Consider the following 17,191-nt stretch of genomic DNA (forward strand, 5'->3'; position numbering starts at 1 on the left):
CAAGAGGAAGTGGTACCTAGATGTTCAATGGTTCAGTTCCTGGTATTGTGCACCTTTGAAAGACTGGTAAGATAAATCTCAAACCACCTTAACAAGATTTCTTTATTTCCGTTCTCTAGGCGGCGCTGTCCAACTAATCGATATCCCAATAACATGCAGCTGTTTCCAGCAGACGTTTTTCAGCGCCTTTCCCTCAAACACAAACGAACTGATTTCTCTTTCTGCATTATGAAAATCATCCCTTAATCGTTCTCTATTTCGTTCTTCAGAGGGTTTTTCATTCCTCTGTTCATCAGTGAGGGAGCGGCTCGGAGACTGTATTCAACAATCAGAAACCGCACATATTTATATAAAAATCGGCTTATAGAAGTCAGATTTTACTATCTTGTCCAAAAATATGAATAGTCTAATTTTCCCCACTCTCTTAATTTTTGCTGAAGGTAAGTCGTTGAACTGTTTATTTTTTCAGCACTTTCGTTTTCACGCTTTAGAAACCATGTGGGACGAACGCACGATTATATGTTTCAAGGTGTTTGAATAACATGTAATAATGCCTTTGTTTTGGTGACGGGATTTCATAAATTAATCGACACAATCCATAGTTTCCGTCCGATGTAGGCTACCTTGTGCGATTTGCATGTGGTCATTGTCCGTAAGCGTTTCTGTATAGCCTATACGTTTAAACGTCGTAACGCCATTGTTGTAGTTTTCTTGGATTAGCCGAGTTTGCATTTTGTGTAAATGCATACACTTTTATTTACCTATTTTACAATATTATTGTTACATGTAGTTACTATATTAGCTTCTAACTTTATATTAAATGCAGCTAAACCTAACCCTATATAATAGCATATAGTTAGGCTACAGAATATTACTCAGTACCTAAATGTATAATTACAGTGTAACAAATACACCTTAAAATAAAGTGTAACCAAATCTTAAAATAAGCAGTTTGTGTATCTTCGTTACCTTTATTAACAAATGCTTTTTTTAGTCAAATTAAAACCCTAAAAAGTAAAATTTACCCTTTAGTAAAATTGTTCATTTAGCATCACATATTTCCATCATTTTAGTTTATTAGATCAAATTCAGTGAGCTTGTGTGCTTACAGTGAGTTTAATGTGATTAACTCTGTATATCTTTTTTTTTTTTTTTTAGGTGTGCTTAAGGTGGATGGTGTGAAATTCGTTTCAGTGAAGGAGGGAGATTCTGTCACTCTAAACCCTTGTCTAAATCAAATACAAGAATACAATTCGATACAGTGGATTTTTAAAAACCATGTCATAGCTAACATCAAAGGCCAAAAACTGTCAACAGAAGACGGTCCTGATGGGACATTCAGGGACAGACTGGAGCTGGACTTTGAATCTGGATCTCTGACCATCAGGAACATCAGAACCAACCACTCGGGATTTTATCAAGTGAACATGATCAGCACAAATATAACCTCGAAGAATTTCAGTGTGACTGTAACTGGTGAGTTGCGCAATAAGGGTTATATTTACCAGCAGCTTAAACACATTGATTATTTTTCTGTTAATATGCAGTTTATTGTAGTTTTTAAAAGTAAGCATTTAAGTAGGTTGTTGCATTAAAGATGTAAGATAATTATAAAGTTCACTTACAGTTAAAGTCAACTGACATACATGACCAGAAACTCTCAGTGATTACAAAAACAACAACAGCATAAATGATGAAAGAAAATAGTTCTAATATAAACAGAATGATCTCACCCGCTTGGTCATTCCATTCTAACTTTATAATAGTGAAGATTTAATCCGTATGTGATGAAGGTCCCGTCAGGATCAGCCTGATTCCTAATGTTGTCCTGTTGTGAAATATCTCTCTCTAGGGTCGTGTATTTCCTTCCCCCTATCTGGCCGTTTCTGGCCCACAGTTTGGGAGTTTTTGGACCACATTGTAACAGTTAGGTGGACAGATTATAAAAATGTGGTTTGAAATTATTATGCAAATGTGTCCAGGGGAAAGTTGTCACATGTGTTTACCTTTATACATTTATTAATTACAAGACCTGGTATCCTATAATGCATTTTAAATACAGATATGTCTATGTTTTTAAACCCTGCTATAAGGTCAGATTGATTTAAATGAACTGCATATTTTTTCCCCGATTAATAAGAGTGGAAATGGGTTCAATACATTCTACGAGAGCTAAAAAAGGTGACAACATGCCCCGTTCTCCCCTATGTACATTATTATGATGTATTGCAGTGCAAATAATCAACTGTGAAACTTTTCCAGGTGTGTTTGATCCAGACGCAGATCAAATAAAGGCAGTGTCGGCGATAGAGGGAGAGTCTGTCACTCTGAACACTGATATTAAACTACAGAAAGATGATCTGATGCTGTGGAGGTTTGCAAAGGCCACAAAAGGCAATCCAGTTCATCACAACCCGTGTCAAAGCGATGCGCCTGCCATCGCTAAAATTTACGGAGAAACTCTGGAGATCTCATTAGATCCTGGTGACAATGATTTATTTAATAATATAGTGAGGTTGGACAAACTGAACGGATCTCTGACCATCACAAGCATCAGACCTGAACACTCTGGGATTTATATACTACAGATCAGCAATAACACTGGGACCAAATGCAGGAGATTCAGCGTTACTGTCAATGGTAGGATTGTATTCGTTTTACTATTCTATTTAGTATATTTTATTTGAATAAGATGCATGCAGGTAAATGAGATCCTCATTTCATTTGTGCTAGTATGAAAAGTAGTTGCCCAACACTGAGTTAATTTCAGTTCATTTCTTTTAGATGCTACAGAATCCCACTTGTGTGTAGTTTGGATGTCAGTCGCTCTAGTACTTATGGTGATTATGACGGTTGTGTGTTTGGCTGCGGGCATTCTATACAGGAAAGGTGAGTAACAGAAATGCAAATCTTTTGAACTGTTTTTATTAGTTGTGATTATTGTAATAATGCTTTAGTATGAAAGAATATCCATGCACTTAACGCTTCAAAAAGTGCTTAAAGAGATAAAAGTAATCCATATGAATTGAGTGGTTTAGTCCAAATTTTTCTGTAGAGACTCAATCACTTTATATGATGAACAGATTTACATTCAATGCACACATCAGGTATAGTAAACAAGCTCAGTCATGCTTGATTCATTATTGTGTGTCATGGCAACACAATCTCACAGCAATTTGTAATTATTTTACGTTTTGGTGAATCGGTGGCTAATTCATATCTCATTTGTACATTTTCGCAAGATCTGTTTAAACCCCAGTGATGGGTAAGTTTAAGGACGGGGTTACGTGTGTTCCTTCTTAATGACTTCATTCTAAAAATCATTTGTTTTCATTTAATTCAAGTACGAATTCATATGAACTTAAAATAGTTATGTTTTCTTACGCTTGAGCTTCAGCAAGAACCAATGAGGACTCATGCAACACACTGTGGTCTCTCTTCATTACCCACTTATGTACTTAGGAATACATACCAAAGAAGTTGGTTTATGTGTATAGAGTAAAATATGGACTTTTCCCTCATTTTTCATGGACAAAGTGTTTAATTGAATTCTGGCCTCCTTTCAGGCCCCTAGGCTGCAGCTTTCAGCCCCACTCTTTTTATTTAGTACTTTACCGCAGCCCCACTCGCACAGTGCAGCCTGCAGGTTAACGATGACGTAATTATCTTTTGACGCCCCCGACAGCAGCACCATGTGACCTTGCTAAAAAAAAAAAAAAGTCAGTTGTTGGAGATATGCGAGCAAAAAATAAGAGATAAAAAATGTATAGTAGAAAGCGCAAAGACGGCACTGAAAAAGCCAGAATAAAAGAAAAGAAAACTCTAGAAACTGACGCGTACCCTTTTCCTCAAAACCAACAAGAGTTACAAAAAATAAAGACGATGAGACGGCTGGTTAGCGAACATTTTTAAGCTAGTTAGGAGCAGTGGAAGATGCTAGTGGCCGAGCAAAACAACGTTGCCAGCAAACCACCGTTCATGTTTAGGTATCAAACTTTTTCTTGAAGCTCTTCAGCAGCAGAAGCCTCTAGTCCAGTTCCCTAGCAGTAAAGAGTCAGGCCCAGTAACATCACCAATGAGCCCAACACACCAGAATGGGCAAGTAGGATTGTCATTGAGTGAATATAAGAATTATAAGTATCACTATTAATGAAGAGCATTGTGTACACCTTCTCAATGAAGAATGCCCTGAGATAATTAATGCTACCTGACGATTCAGCATTGCATCAATGAAACTGACTTGATTTGATCAGAAAGCTTTGTAAAAAGGGGAGATTTGTGGTGAGAAATATAACCATGATTTCTAAAATTTTATTTTGTCTCAGTAGCAAAGCTAAGATCCAGTTATAGGAAGCAAGAGACTGAGGCTCTCACTTTGGAAGTCACAGGTAAGCTGTTGTACCACACTGTGTGAATAAGCAAACGTGATCACATTAGTTACAATGAATTACAAGGCTGTAGAAAATAGTGCACAATTGCAGACTTATATACTGAGGTTTTAATAACATTATTTTAATATAGGTAGTCATGAACTAAAGTCTAAGACTGAAGATGAGTCCCACTCCGGCCTACCTCCTTTGTAGATGAATCAGGAGAAACAAAGTCATTGAGCAAGTGAGAATCTGTCCCTCTCAACTCACATAATGAACGATGTGTAAAGTGGATGTATAAACATCATTGCAAGAATCAGTAGAGCAGCCAATAAGACCTGTAAGAAGACATGATGGTGCTGATGGGAGATTCAGAGACAGGAGCTGGACGGTAAGACTGGAGCTCTGACCAATCAAGAGCACCAGAACTACAGACTCTGAAGATTATCAACTACAGATTGCCAACAATGGATAGTTCTGGTCCTTGATTCTGATTGGTTGAGCCACGTTCAAAGCTGTTGTACATTACTCTAAATATACACCTGTGAAATAGCTAAATAAATTTGTTTATGGACACTGCACATCGTGGCTACCAACACACCTAACCACGGCTTCTTGGGGCTTATTGCTTTAATTGATCAAAACAAAATACTAGTCTCAGAGATAGAGATATTTCAGTATCTATAAAACACTTCACACTCATTATTGGTCAAGAACTGACCTAATGAGAAATGTCTCATACTGTATAGATAATATAAGAGGTAATGCACTACACTTAATGATTCTCTGACTGATGTTCGTATATTTCAGTGGATATTCATTAGCCTATATAATCAAAAGTGCAATTAATGAATGTGGATGCTTTGTGTTTTTGTACATATCCTATATGCTGTATCATGCTGATCGTCTGTACGGGATTATTGTAATGCATTAATTACAGAAAAAGTGTGTTTTACTGATTGACCTCAACCATTGTAATTTTCACACAGACATATCTCTTCTGCAAAAACGTAACTGACTTAATCGTATCTATTAAGGCACTTTCCATGGGTGTTTAAATTATTTATTTCCCACTGTTCTGTACTTTAAACCCTGCTTTTGGTCAGTACTGTTATGAAACACTTGAAATTCAGCACTGTAACTTTATTTTTTAAGTTGTGTTGGATAAAAACATGTGCTGCTCAATGAATAAATGTGGATATCAATTATTCCCCATTTTCACAGACAAGGCTTCAGTCTAGGCTTAGACTAAAATGCATGTTTGAGCTGTTTTAACTGAAAATAACTTGCACTGATATATCTTAAAATATGTTAGTGTCATTGTTTTGTCTCAAGATGCACACCAGTAGTGTTTTATTTTTCTTTCTAAGGCACATTTATAAAAGCTACTAAAATGTCCTGATTAACTAAAGTCTAATCCTGATTTAATCTAAGCCCTGTCTGTGAAACCAGGCCTTTCCTGTTGTTGTTGTTTTGTTGTTTTACATTCAAATATTATTAAGTCTTGTGTAAAAACTGACACTGTTGTGTGTTTTGTCAGTTAGTAATGGACCAGATCTGAGTATGAATGTGAAAACTACTGGTTCACTGCTATTTGCTTTTATTGGGAATAATGGGTCTAGGTTTGTTTTCGCTTTAAATAAAAAAAAATTCAGTGTAAATGAGAATTATAACAATAAAAAAAGAAGCAAACTGTCATGGAAATAGTTTTGTATCTTTTTTTGTTGGTTTGTTGAACAATATCAGTCGTTTGGCTGCATTATGATTTTTATCATCATTTTATAGAGATTGCTTTGCTGGAGCATGGATTTATTAGGCCTACATAATCACGTTCTAGTGTAGCAATAAATGCCTCCGGATGGAGTTCACGTGCAACTTTTTTCTGTCCGCGCGCGTATGTGTATATTTTGTGCGCATGCGTCTGTCCGCACGCGCAGAGAAAATGCGGAAAAGTAAAATAAAGCTTTTCTGTTAAAGGAGAAGTTCACTTTTAAAATGAAAATTCTGTCATCATTTACTCACCCTCATGTTGTTTCAAAGCTGTATGAATTTCTTTCTTATGCTGAACAGAAAGGAAGATATTTAGAAGAATATCAGTAACCAGACAGTTTTTGGGTCCCAATGACTTCCATAGTAAATTTTTTTCCTACTATGGAAGTCATTGGGACCCAAAAACTGTCTGGTTACTGATATTCTTCTAAATATCTTCATTTCTGTTCAGCATAAGAAAGAAATTCATACAGCTTTGAAACAACATGAGGGTGAGTATATATGACAGAATTTTCATTTTAAAAGTGAACTTCTCCTTTAAGTAGGCTACCTGATAAAGAACTTTTTGTGTGTTCGATTAGCCTTTAAACATCAGCCACCCAGTTTTCAACCATCAAACGAGTATTTATTTTTTTAATTAAATGTTTAAATTATTTGTGTTTATTTTTTATTCTGGGCCTAATTTAATTAATTGTTCTGAAAAATTTAAGTTTTGATGAACAGTGGAATCAAAATATGAGGCTGAAGGATAGCACATTATGGTTGTTTTTTGGTGACTACATGTTGTAAAATAAAATAAAAACACATTCTTATAGGACGTTTAGCCTAGTTTATTAAGGTTTATTCTTACCAGCCCCATTTATTATGACCTGGACACCAGAACTCACACTCTAAAAGTCTTAGAATAATCTGAAGATCAAAAACCCCGAATAAAAACATGAATAAGTTTCTGTATGAATTGTCCTTTTGATTAAGTCTAGGTGCACTTTGGGACGCTATGAAATAGTATGACGTAACACACCTCTTCCTCAGAAGTCACGTGACCTGGTTGGCTTAACACGAACCCATCATCAGTAGGCTACCCTGCATTACTTCTGTCATTTATTTTGTATGCGGTCAGAAGCGGCATCAGGATGAGGAACCATACTTTCCTATTTTGGGTTGTATTAGGCATACTCGTGCATGGTGAGTCACATTCATTCGTATTTATTCGACACTTTCAGTTTCAATATAAAACGGAAACAGACTATACATTTATTGTATAGCCTACCTCCGGTATTTCATGACATACACGTTTTATTAATTTTCTTAAAATAGATTGTTGTGATAAATCAATGACAGGTGGACATTTAAGTGTATTTTAGGGTAAGGTGTGTGTGCGTGTGTTTGGTAGCCTAGTGAACACTAGAGAGCGCAGATTGCCTCTAAAAACACAGTAGTCCTGTCAATCATGATGCGACTCACAACAGATATATAGAGCATTAAGATGTTATTGATCTCTGGATGACGTCACGCGCCAATTTTGGGTCTTGCACTATCTAATGAGCTTATGAGTTGGAACAAATGTGTTGGATCGGGAGATAGCCCTATACAAAATTTGAGTGGTGTGGAGATGGGGAGAGGTTCGAGAAGCACTGCAAGCAAGCAAAGAAAGAAACATAGTCCATAGTCCAAACAACCATTGTAATTATCATTATTAGTTTTAAAAGTAGATTGCTGTTTGTTGTTAAGTGCCCATGTAACAGCAAGTAGGGTGGGGTTGATTACTGTGGTAATCGATTTTACTTTAATTGACAGAAGAGTTGAGGGTGAGTAAATCATGGTCTAATTTTCATTTTTGGGTGAACTATCCCTTTAAGAATAATTCAGCCCCCTCAAACCCAACCATTTCATTTACAAGAATTTAGTTTAAAAGGTAAGCAAATAGTGAGCCTTTTAATTGAAAACATTCTGAAACCAACAGAACAAATACACAATTTTGTTGAATTTTTGTTTCCAGTAAGTGCTTGTGGAAGTCTAATCAGACAAAGTAGGCCTTTATATAGGTCTTTAATATGCCATTTGCAATCTAAAGTAACTGCAAATCCAATTCTAAGCCAGTTGTGAAATTTTACTTATCAAGCTCATTGTAAAGTTTTTTTTTTTTTTTTTTTTTTTTTTTTAAGCATATTATGAAAACTTGTGAAAGCATGCTCTCTAAAACCAATGGATGCATGGACCATTTTAAACCAACTATGTCAGCAGAGCCACGTCTCAGCTGCACACAAGCTCAATTTGTAATAGGAGTTTTTGTAAGTGCCTTTGCATGGTTGTGGAACAGGAAACCGTCCATTTGTTCTTAGCGTTAGCGCTTGAAGCACATCAGAATATAATGGGGCATCAGTTTACCCTTGGGGCTAAAGGCACACCCTATTAAAGAAAAAAAAAATCACTACTCTAATAGTCTATTGTTGAATAATTGTTTTAATGTTTTTTATTGAACACTGATGGAGCAACAGATTATGTGTGAAAATAAATCATAAAAGTGTGTTGTTTGTTTAAAAATCTTAAATGTATGAGGTGGCAATAGGGCCTTTTACCCTAACAAAAGGCACACAGTATTGACACAAAAACTTTAGCTAAAATAATATGTTTTTAAATAATGTCTGAGTCAATACTTGTTCAAAACAATAATTTAAGCAAAGTTTGTACTATATTTTTGGCTTATTTTGACAAATAATAGAATTCATTTTAGTTCAATAGCTAAATATACTGTCTTTAAGAGCCCACTGAAGTGCCTTGGGACATGCAGCATGCCATGGGATTATGCATGTGTTGACACTTGACAGATTTCCACAGAAACAGGAAGACAGGGCGGGACATATAGCAGCACTTTCACTTACCGGTAATTTCTCGGTAAAACAGCCGTTTCCTCCTAATCTCTAACTATTTTTCCTCATAATTTCCACCATATCACTTTAAAATACAGCATTCTGTGCAGAATTAAAATGGGTCCGATACGTTTTCTTGAATGCGCCGACTCATATCCACTCTGTGGTGTTGTGGACCGGAGAAGCGGCGGTCCGCGTGACACTAACGTGTATCCAGACTTCATTCACCCCAATGGAAAGCATATTTGTGACCCTGGACCACAAAACCAGTCACATGGGTATATTTTTTTTAAATTGAGATTTATACATCATCTGAAAGCTGAATAAATAAGCTTTCCATTGATGTATGGTTTGTTAGGATATGACAATATTTGGCCGAGATTTGAAAATCTGGAATCTGAGGGTGCAAAAAAATCGAAACGTTGAGAAAAACGCCTTTAAAGTTGTCCATTTATGTTTGCGATTGTGCTGCATTCACTCACAAAAATAAATGTTTTATATGTTTACGGTAGGAAATGTACAAAATATCTTCATGGAACATGATCTTTACTTAATATCCTAATGATTTTTGGCATAAAAGAAAAATCGATAATGTTGACCCATACAATGTTGGCTATTGCCACAAATATACCAGTGCTACTTATGACTGGTTTTGTCATCCAGGGTCACAGAATCGTTCTCTTCCCCCATATGTGCCATTCACCATGTAGAAAACAGTAAATACGTGAACAAGTGATTTCAGCCTCATATTCAGCGTGTATTTATAATGTATAGAGATTCTAGAGAGGATTTGATTGGACAGAACATTTGTTGAGAAGCTGAAGTGTTGCGTGTTATCATCAAAATCATTGATCCATATTGGCGGAAGTGAGAAACTAAGTTTTGAACGCATATATCTTCTCAATGCTAATTTTGTAATTGTTTTGGAGCACAATGGATAAGGTTATAGATAACAGTTAGACTAACATATTCATACTAAAAAAAAAAAAAATTGATTTCAAAACTTTTGATTTTTGATTTCCAATTTGATATATGATATTTCCCATGAAAAACCATGTCAACAAATGGAAAAGTCAGCAGCTGTTTATTATCATTGTGCCTTTCATCCCGACAACAGGGATGACTTTTACAACTTTTACTCCAAATACCATACTTTTACATATTCTTCCTTTATAGAAAAACTGTTGCTTTAATTACCTTGAACAAAACTGAAAATACTTTTTTCTAAAAATATATTCATTTTATTAATTCTCATGTGCTAACATTTTAAAAATACATTAAATATTAGAACAAATTAGCACAGAATCAACTTTGCATATCTGTCAAGGATCAGCCAAATTTCCACGTGCATCATCAAAAGCGGTTAAGAAAAGTGCTGAGCTGAATTTTTGTGCTATATAGTGTTTTAAAAGAAAATAATGTAAAATGTGCCTTTTCTCTGTTGTATCATACTTAATGACATATTTTAACACTGCGAAATGTAACATTTGCAACGTTTAATCTTTGAATGCTTGCTCTGCAGGTGTTTTTGTGGCTGTGACAGATGAAGTGAAGCCAGTGTCCGTGATGAAGGGAGATTCTGTCACTCTAAACACTGGTGTTTCTGAACTACAGAGCGATGATACGATAGAATGGATCTTTGGAGATAAACTTATCATAGCAAAGATATCAAAAAACAAAATCTCAATAAATGTTTTCAAAGACAGGCTGGAGCTGGACAGTCAGAATGGCTCTCTCACCATCAAGGACATCACAAATGAACAAGAAGGACCTTATAAAGTAGACATCAGGGGCCGTTATGAGACATCCAAGAGATTCAATGTTACTGTCCGTGGTGAGTAACTCAAGTCTTACAGTGGGATAATTCTGTGGATTCATATTTGTCTGAGTATAATGTAATTGTTGTGAAAAGATCGTAAGTTTTATATATATATATATATATATATATATATATATATATATATATAGGTTAACTGTGTTTGTTTGTTTGTGTGTTTGTTTGTTTGTTTGTTTTATTCATTTGTAAACTGCACAGTTAAACATCAAAGCAGGAATTGACAAAGAATAGATTTGAAAGAAATATCAATATTATCTGACAGACATAAAAACTGTAACACTAATGCTTTAGAGTATAGAGTTATTTTCATGGAAGTGTGACTATTATACTAAAACATTAAAAATAAGATCACAGATTCTTCTTTTGTAATTTCATCCATTTTTCAATCCACTTCTAAAATATATATATTTTTAACATAATATTCCAAAGCAGCTTTATGACCATTATTTTTGCAGGTTTTATTTATATATAATTAATTAATTTTTTTTTTTTTTTTTTTTTTTTTTTGCAATAAAAAATTCTAATTGTAACAAAAGTCCTATGTTGTGTTATCATTTCCTGACTGGCTGAAATGCAGATGACTGATTCTGAGCTAAGGTGCCTTTATTTCTCAGATTTTGTGTATGATTTAATATTCAATTAATATAAGGATCAGATTAAGTGCAGTTAAACCTGACGTCTGCAAAGCAATCATTTATTTGTTGATACAAAGAACAGTGGTTACACCATCTCATGTTAAACAAGTTAAATAAGGTGTGATTTTTTAAAGTAAGTTTATCAGCAAAAACAAATTGAGCATCATTTAAGATGGTCCAAAGACTGAGCCAAGGTCAATGAGACTCATTTACTTATTTGTTTTGTGACCTGTAATAGTGCACATTTTAAACATGTTACATAAAAATGTTTCATGTTTTAAATGCTAAGCTTTTGGGTCGACTTTCAGTGTGGTCTCAGACTGTTACACACCACTGTACATAAATATTAAAAAAATATATATATATTGAAATTGCTTAGGCCTACATTATTATAAGATTAATCTCTGATTTAAACTGTTTGTGTTTGTTCTCCTCATGTGTTTGTTGTTGAGACAGATGTTGTGGAATCACTATCAGTGATGCAGGGAGATACTGTCACTCTACACACTGGTGTTATTAAAAAACAGGGAGATGATCTGATACTGTGGAAGTTTGGAGATCAAGTCATCAACACTGGTCGCTTAAACGGCGCTGTTGACGTGAGCTGGAGTAACGTTCAACTCAATGATCAAACCGGAGACCTTAACACCAGAAACATCCGACGTGATCAGACTGGAGTTTATAAAGTGGAGATCAACACCAGCAGAATGATCTTACATAGAAAATGTAATATTACTGTTGGTGAGTAGCTCAAATTTTCTGTATATTTTATATTAAAAATATTTCTGTTATCATTTGACAGATAGGCTAATCTAAGTTGATTAAATCAACAAGAATTTCGACTAGTTAAAAATCAATTCTTGGATATGAACAATTTAATTTGAATGGCAGCCTATGGTGACATAGTGAAAATACATTAGCCTAAAGATTTTACTTGTTGAAATTTAATTAGGCCTATTGATATCATGAATTTGTTATTTCTGCGAGTGATTACGTCATTCAGGGGCGTAGCAACCGGGGGGGACGGGGGGGACACGTCCCCCTCACTTTTAGAAACCGGTGATTCTGTCCCCCGCATTTTTTTTTTTCGGACAAATGCCCTGATTAAAACAATTTTTAATATAAAAATAAAAAATAACCAGGCAATCACCGAAAACGTGTGTGGATGGATGGATGGATGCGTGTGGAGGAATGGATGATTCTGTTTTATTTCATTTGATGTAAGTGGCGATTGATAGCCTATAGTTGATAATAATACAGGCCTAATGTGCGCTGTCGAGGCTCGTGAAGTTATAACATTTTAGAAACAATATAGCCTAGTTAAGAAACAATATATAGCTAGGCTACACACGAGTCGACCAGCTGTTTTCCTGAATGCCATCAAGATTGAAACCGTGACTGGTTTCATAACAGTTCAATAAACAAACAGTTAAAATTAACTTACAATAATTTTACTTGATGTACTCAAAAATGTACTCACTTACATTTTAGTCGCAATGACTGTTTTTGCTCTGTTTCATCAGCGAAAATAGTCCCAAACAAAGATCACAGCAGAACGCGCATCTCACAGCAACACTCGTTGCATTACTGAATGATTCAGCGTTTTGAACAAATCGGTTGAGTCAAAGATTCAATTACCCATTCATAAACTGCCTCATTCTGAATAAATCAGCCGTTTGAACGAATCGTTTGAATGAATGACTCAATGACTCGCTCATTAAGACGGTCGCCTGCCGCCTCCTACTGGCGGTTTAGTTTCATAAAGTATCATTCTTTTCAACATTCCTTATTTGTATATTCAAAAATATTTAAAATAATCTAATTTAATACAGTTATATTTTTTCAATGTAAATTATTTAATTTGATTGGTAACAGCCTAGTGTCTTATTATTTTAATTGAATATATTGATCAAATTTAAGAATTTAAAATGAAAGATGGAGCATAAAATTAGGGGGGAAATGCCTTTATAAAAGGTACAAAAAAAATTGTGTTTTCAAACAGTGATGTAATGAAACATTGACAATTTAAGTTTGAAGGGAGTAAAGCCTCTGTTTAGGCTATAAGGAAATGTAATTTTGCCAAAAGAAGAACTTTTATTTTAAATAAATGTTCATTTTAAATCAGCCTACTTCAGTGTGATATGTTAATTTGAATAATTTGATACCAGAATTTGAATAATTGTAATGTGATGATCAGATGCAGATATCTAAATCAGAGAATATCATCGGGCGGTTTGCGGGTGGATTATTTATTTTTAACAGTGGATTCGGGTGACTCAAAGTGCACCAGATTAATGAATTTATCTTTAAAATGTACAAAATTTTCTTACGGGGGGGCATGCCCCCGGACCCCCCTAGAGGTACCAAGCTCCACCAACAAAAATAATGTGGGAAACACATTAGGGTATATGATGATCTACAAAAAAATACACATTTAATTATCTTATTATTAAACATTATTAGGATTTTACCACCTCCGCCTCGTTTTGAGCCAGGAAAATGAACATCACCTTTGGGTCACGTCCTATGGTCACATACAGCTTTTGTCCCCCCCACTTTTATAATGGCTGCTACGCCCCTGACGTCATTGTTGTTATCAATAATTAACATTTTTACTAGTGGAAATGTAATTCCTGATATCAAAAAGGGGCATTGTTAGCCCTCATATCAAGAATTAGCATTATTTATCAATTAGCAAATTGAATTGTTGATAAGAATTCATTAATAGAAGGCAAACCGGCTTGCCATTCGCTTGTGTTGAATTCAAATGAGTCAAGCAACTTGTGCTGGTTATCACTTCGATAGAGCAGCGAAAGTGTCAAGCGAAATCGTCAGTGCTGTGCGGATGATGTTACAGCTAGGAGCTGCCGACTACTGGATACACAGTTTAAGCCATATCATCGCTTATCATTTGGTCTTTGTTTCCCAGGTGCTCCACTAACTATTAGTGCTTAATTTGCAGGGTCGTGGTGGGGTTTTGGCGATCGGCCACCTTGTTTGGGCCCAGGGGCTTCATTCCCTTTCATCCGAAAATTTAATTGACATCTAAACCATAGCCCAATAATAGACTAGTCATCAATTAGATGACTAACAAGATAACAAAGAAATAAAATGAGTGAAGAAATAAAAGCAGACACATTGTAATCACTGTTTACTTTGCTTACATGATGGAATATAATAGCCTACATCTCTCAAGTTATGTAACCAAATTCAAGGTTATTTTGTCTGGAAGTGGATTACTCATAGCCGAACTATACTGGGTTATAGTTAACCTTGATGCTGCTTTTGGTAGATTGCGTTGTCATTATGGAAATGAGCCGTGTTCTTTAATTTGCACATTTTCAGTAGTAGATTAACCGCAAAACACTTAACTGCGTGATTAAAAAAGTATCATTCATATGTGTAATCATATGTTCTTCATATGTGTTTGTTGCTGTGACAGGTGAAATGACGCCAGTATCAGTGAAGGAGGGAGAACCTATTACTCTAGACACTGGTCTTATTGGAGCAAAGGGATATGATCTGATAATGTGGAAGTTTAAAGACCAGCTCATTGCTGAACTCAATAAAGGGACCGATAAGTTCTCAAGAGATGACACCAGTGACGAGAGATTCAAAGGCAGACTGAAGCTAGGTCAAACAACGGTATCTCTCATCATCAGCGACTCCAGAATCACAGACACTGAAGATTATTCTCTACACATGATCAGCAGCACATACACCGTTCAGAGGAACATCAGTGTTACTGTCAGTGGTGAGTAGATCCAAAACTTTAATTATCATTATCTTATTTACATCTGTGCTCTGTGAACAATTTAGATTTAACATTTGATAGATAGATACATACAAACAATAACGGAATAGACATTCTCAAAAAAAAAAAAAAAAAAAAAAATATATATATATATATATATATATATATGTGTGAAGAGTTCAGATGCAAAAGCCTCTAAGTGCCATCTGAAATTTTCTTCTAGAATGATATTTTTTATAAAGCTTGTATGTTTAAGTTCAGTAATTTCACTTAAATAACAATTAATAGGTAATTTTCATTGCCATTTAAGTGACATTATTGAACTTAAATATATGAGCTTGATAAAAATTATCATTCTAGAAGAAAATTTCAGATGGCACTTAGAGGCTTTTGCATCTGAACTCTTCATATATAGGCTATATTATGCAAAAATGGGGAATTTGAAAAATATTAAAAATATATAACATTATAAATTAAAATAATATAATATTATAAATTAAACTATTAACACGATCAGACTGAAGCTTACTCTGATTACTGTCTCTCTTTAGCTGTTGGGAAACCTCAAGATTCAGGTCTTCACCCAGGTTATGTGGCACTGATATGTGTTTGTGCTTTGCTGGTGGTGGCTGTATTAGCTCTTGTGATTTACTTCAGATGCAGAGGCAAGTATCACCCAGTTCAAAATACATGAGCGAAATCCGATTATTAAGACGATTATAGATGGCCGTACACTGGCATAGCCTACTGTGATCTGAGAAACATTTATAGTACTGCAAATAATGATCTGATTATTTTAGCATTATTTTAAACATTTCTTTATGTCTGTTGGTGTTTGTGTGCATATGATTTACCTGTATGAAGGTTGTTATTTCAGATATTAAACAGCATCAAAAAGAAACAACATTAATACAAAAATATTAAATATGGCGCTGGCCTTGTGATTTTTTTTTTACTTCATAAGCAAACAGAAATTTGACTGTAATATTGCAGTTTGCAAATTTACAATTTACATGTCCTAAGATTGGGAGAAAGTTTTACAGTTAAGCTTAAAGAAAGCTTGAAGATAGTGTATGGCCCCATAAAAAGCAACACTGAAAGTAAACATGCTATTGTTGTGTATCCGATGATTACATTTTTTTTGCCTGTTTTATTGAAGTTAAGGGTGTACTATAGATTTAAATCTGTGTTTGCTTCCAGGAAACACAATCCTCTAATCTGGAGGTCCAGCGTGGTAGATATACGGATCAGTTTAGTTCTCTGTTTTGCTGTACATGTGCTGTGAGTGATTTCACTGTTGGCAGAATCTCTGTTTTATTTGTCTGTGTGAATGCATGCATGACCTGCATATACTGTAAAAAAAAAAAAAAAATCACTCTCAGATTTTTTTCTGTTTTGATGCATTTTTTATGCATTACATATATACCACTGTAACAAAATAAACGTGACATAAGTTGTATAAATTAACAAGAGCCTATGTAGTATAAACAGAGAAGCAAAGTTTGGTTGATGATGCATACGTTTGCATTACACACTGAGCAGTGTATTTTTAATTTATATTGACAGTTTACAGAACTTTGAGCATTACACTTTTTGTGTAAGAACTTTGCTTTTTAATACTTTTTATTGCAAAATTATATTTCTATTTTTTATCTTTTATACTTCTTATACCCATTTTGTAGTGTTTTCATAATTTGTATAGTTTTGTTTTACTGTTTTGTATTCTTTCTTTTTTTAAACTAAATCTGACTTCTGTTTCCTGGTCAGTTGTTAATCTGAAATCTGTTCAGATATACTTTTGTTTATACGGTCTCATCATTTCTGCACTCTAGTGAACAAAGACTGTAAAACATGAATCAAAATCAAGAAAATGTTGCAAATATTCACCCCTGCTTTGAATGTGCACTGTATGTGAATGAGCATAATAAAAAAAGCATGAATCATATACTTTAATT

The 17,191-nt window shown here is 34.7% G+C and overlaps 2 protein-coding genes across 4 annotated transcripts; both read left to right on the forward strand.

Moving 5' to 3' along the window:
* The first annotated feature begins 113 nt into the window (after positions 1 to 113).
* LOC308702452 (uncharacterized protein) lies at positions 114 to 6,068 on the forward strand. 2 transcript variants are annotated; one of them, XM_081385303.1, is made up of 6 exons: positions 114 to 440; positions 1,159 to 1,476; positions 2,263 to 2,640; positions 2,785 to 2,889; positions 4,329 to 4,388; positions 4,522 to 6,068. In XM_081385303.1, exons 1-6 carry the CDS (start codon positions 398 to 400, stop codon positions 4,581 to 4,583), a joined length of 966 nt encoding a protein of 321 aa, XP_081241429.1. In that variant the 5' UTR covers positions 114 to 397; the 3' UTR covers positions 4,584 to 6,068. The 2 variants fall into 2 exon arrangements, with proteins under 2 accessions (XP_081241429.1, XP_081241428.1); XM_081385302.1 differs by having other exon boundaries at positions 143 to 440; positions 4,326 to 4,388.
* Positions 6,069 to 7,170: 1,102 nt separating this feature from the next.
* LOC308702514 (uncharacterized protein) lies at positions 7,171 to 17,180 on the forward strand. 2 transcript variants are annotated; one of them, XM_081385431.1, is made up of 6 exons: positions 7,171 to 7,325; positions 10,533 to 10,844; positions 11,939 to 12,223; positions 14,925 to 15,236; positions 15,788 to 15,901; positions 16,437 to 17,180. In XM_081385431.1, exons 1-6 carry the CDS (start codon positions 7,274 to 7,276, stop codon positions 16,451 to 16,453), a joined length of 1,092 nt encoding a protein of 363 aa, XP_081241557.1. In that variant the 5' UTR covers positions 7,171 to 7,273; the 3' UTR covers positions 16,454 to 17,180. The 2 variants fall into 2 exon arrangements, with proteins under 2 accessions (XP_081241557.1, XP_081241558.1); XM_081385432.1 differs by lacking the exon at positions 11,939 to 12,223 and having other exon boundaries at positions 7,193 to 7,325.
* Positions 17,181 to 17,191: the final 11 nt, after the last annotated feature.

This window comes from Scardinius erythrophthalmus, assembly GCF_964197995.2.
Source record: "Scardinius erythrophthalmus genome assembly, chromosome: 14".
Lineage (NCBI taxonomy): Eukaryota > Metazoa > Chordata > Actinopteri > Cypriniformes > Leuciscidae > Scardinius > Scardinius erythrophthalmus.

Coding starts and splice junctions, on each gene's coding strand:
- LOC308702452 (XM_081385302.1), top strand. CDS start 398: ATGAATAGTCTAATTTTCCCCACTCTCTTAATTTTTGCTGAAG. Junction 2,641..2,784: donor ATTCAGCGTTACTGTCAATG/GTAGGATTGTAT, acceptor CATTTCTTTTAG/ATGCTACAGAATCCCACTTG. Junction 2,890..4,325: donor GGGCATTCTATACAGGAAAG/GTGAGTAACAGA, acceptor ATTTTGTCTCAG/TAGCAAAGCTAAGATCCAGT.
- LOC308702514 (XM_081385431.1), top strand. CDS start 7,274: ATGAGGAACCATACTTTCCTATTTTGGGTTGTATTAGGCATACTCGTG. Junction 7,326..10,532: donor ATTAGGCATACTCGTGCATG/GTGAGTCACATT, acceptor CTTGCTCTGCAG/GTGTTTTTGTGGCTGTGACA. Junction 15,237..15,787: donor CATCAGTGTTACTGTCAGTG/GTGAGTAGATCC, acceptor GTCTCTCTTTAG/CTGTTGGGAAACCTCAAGAT.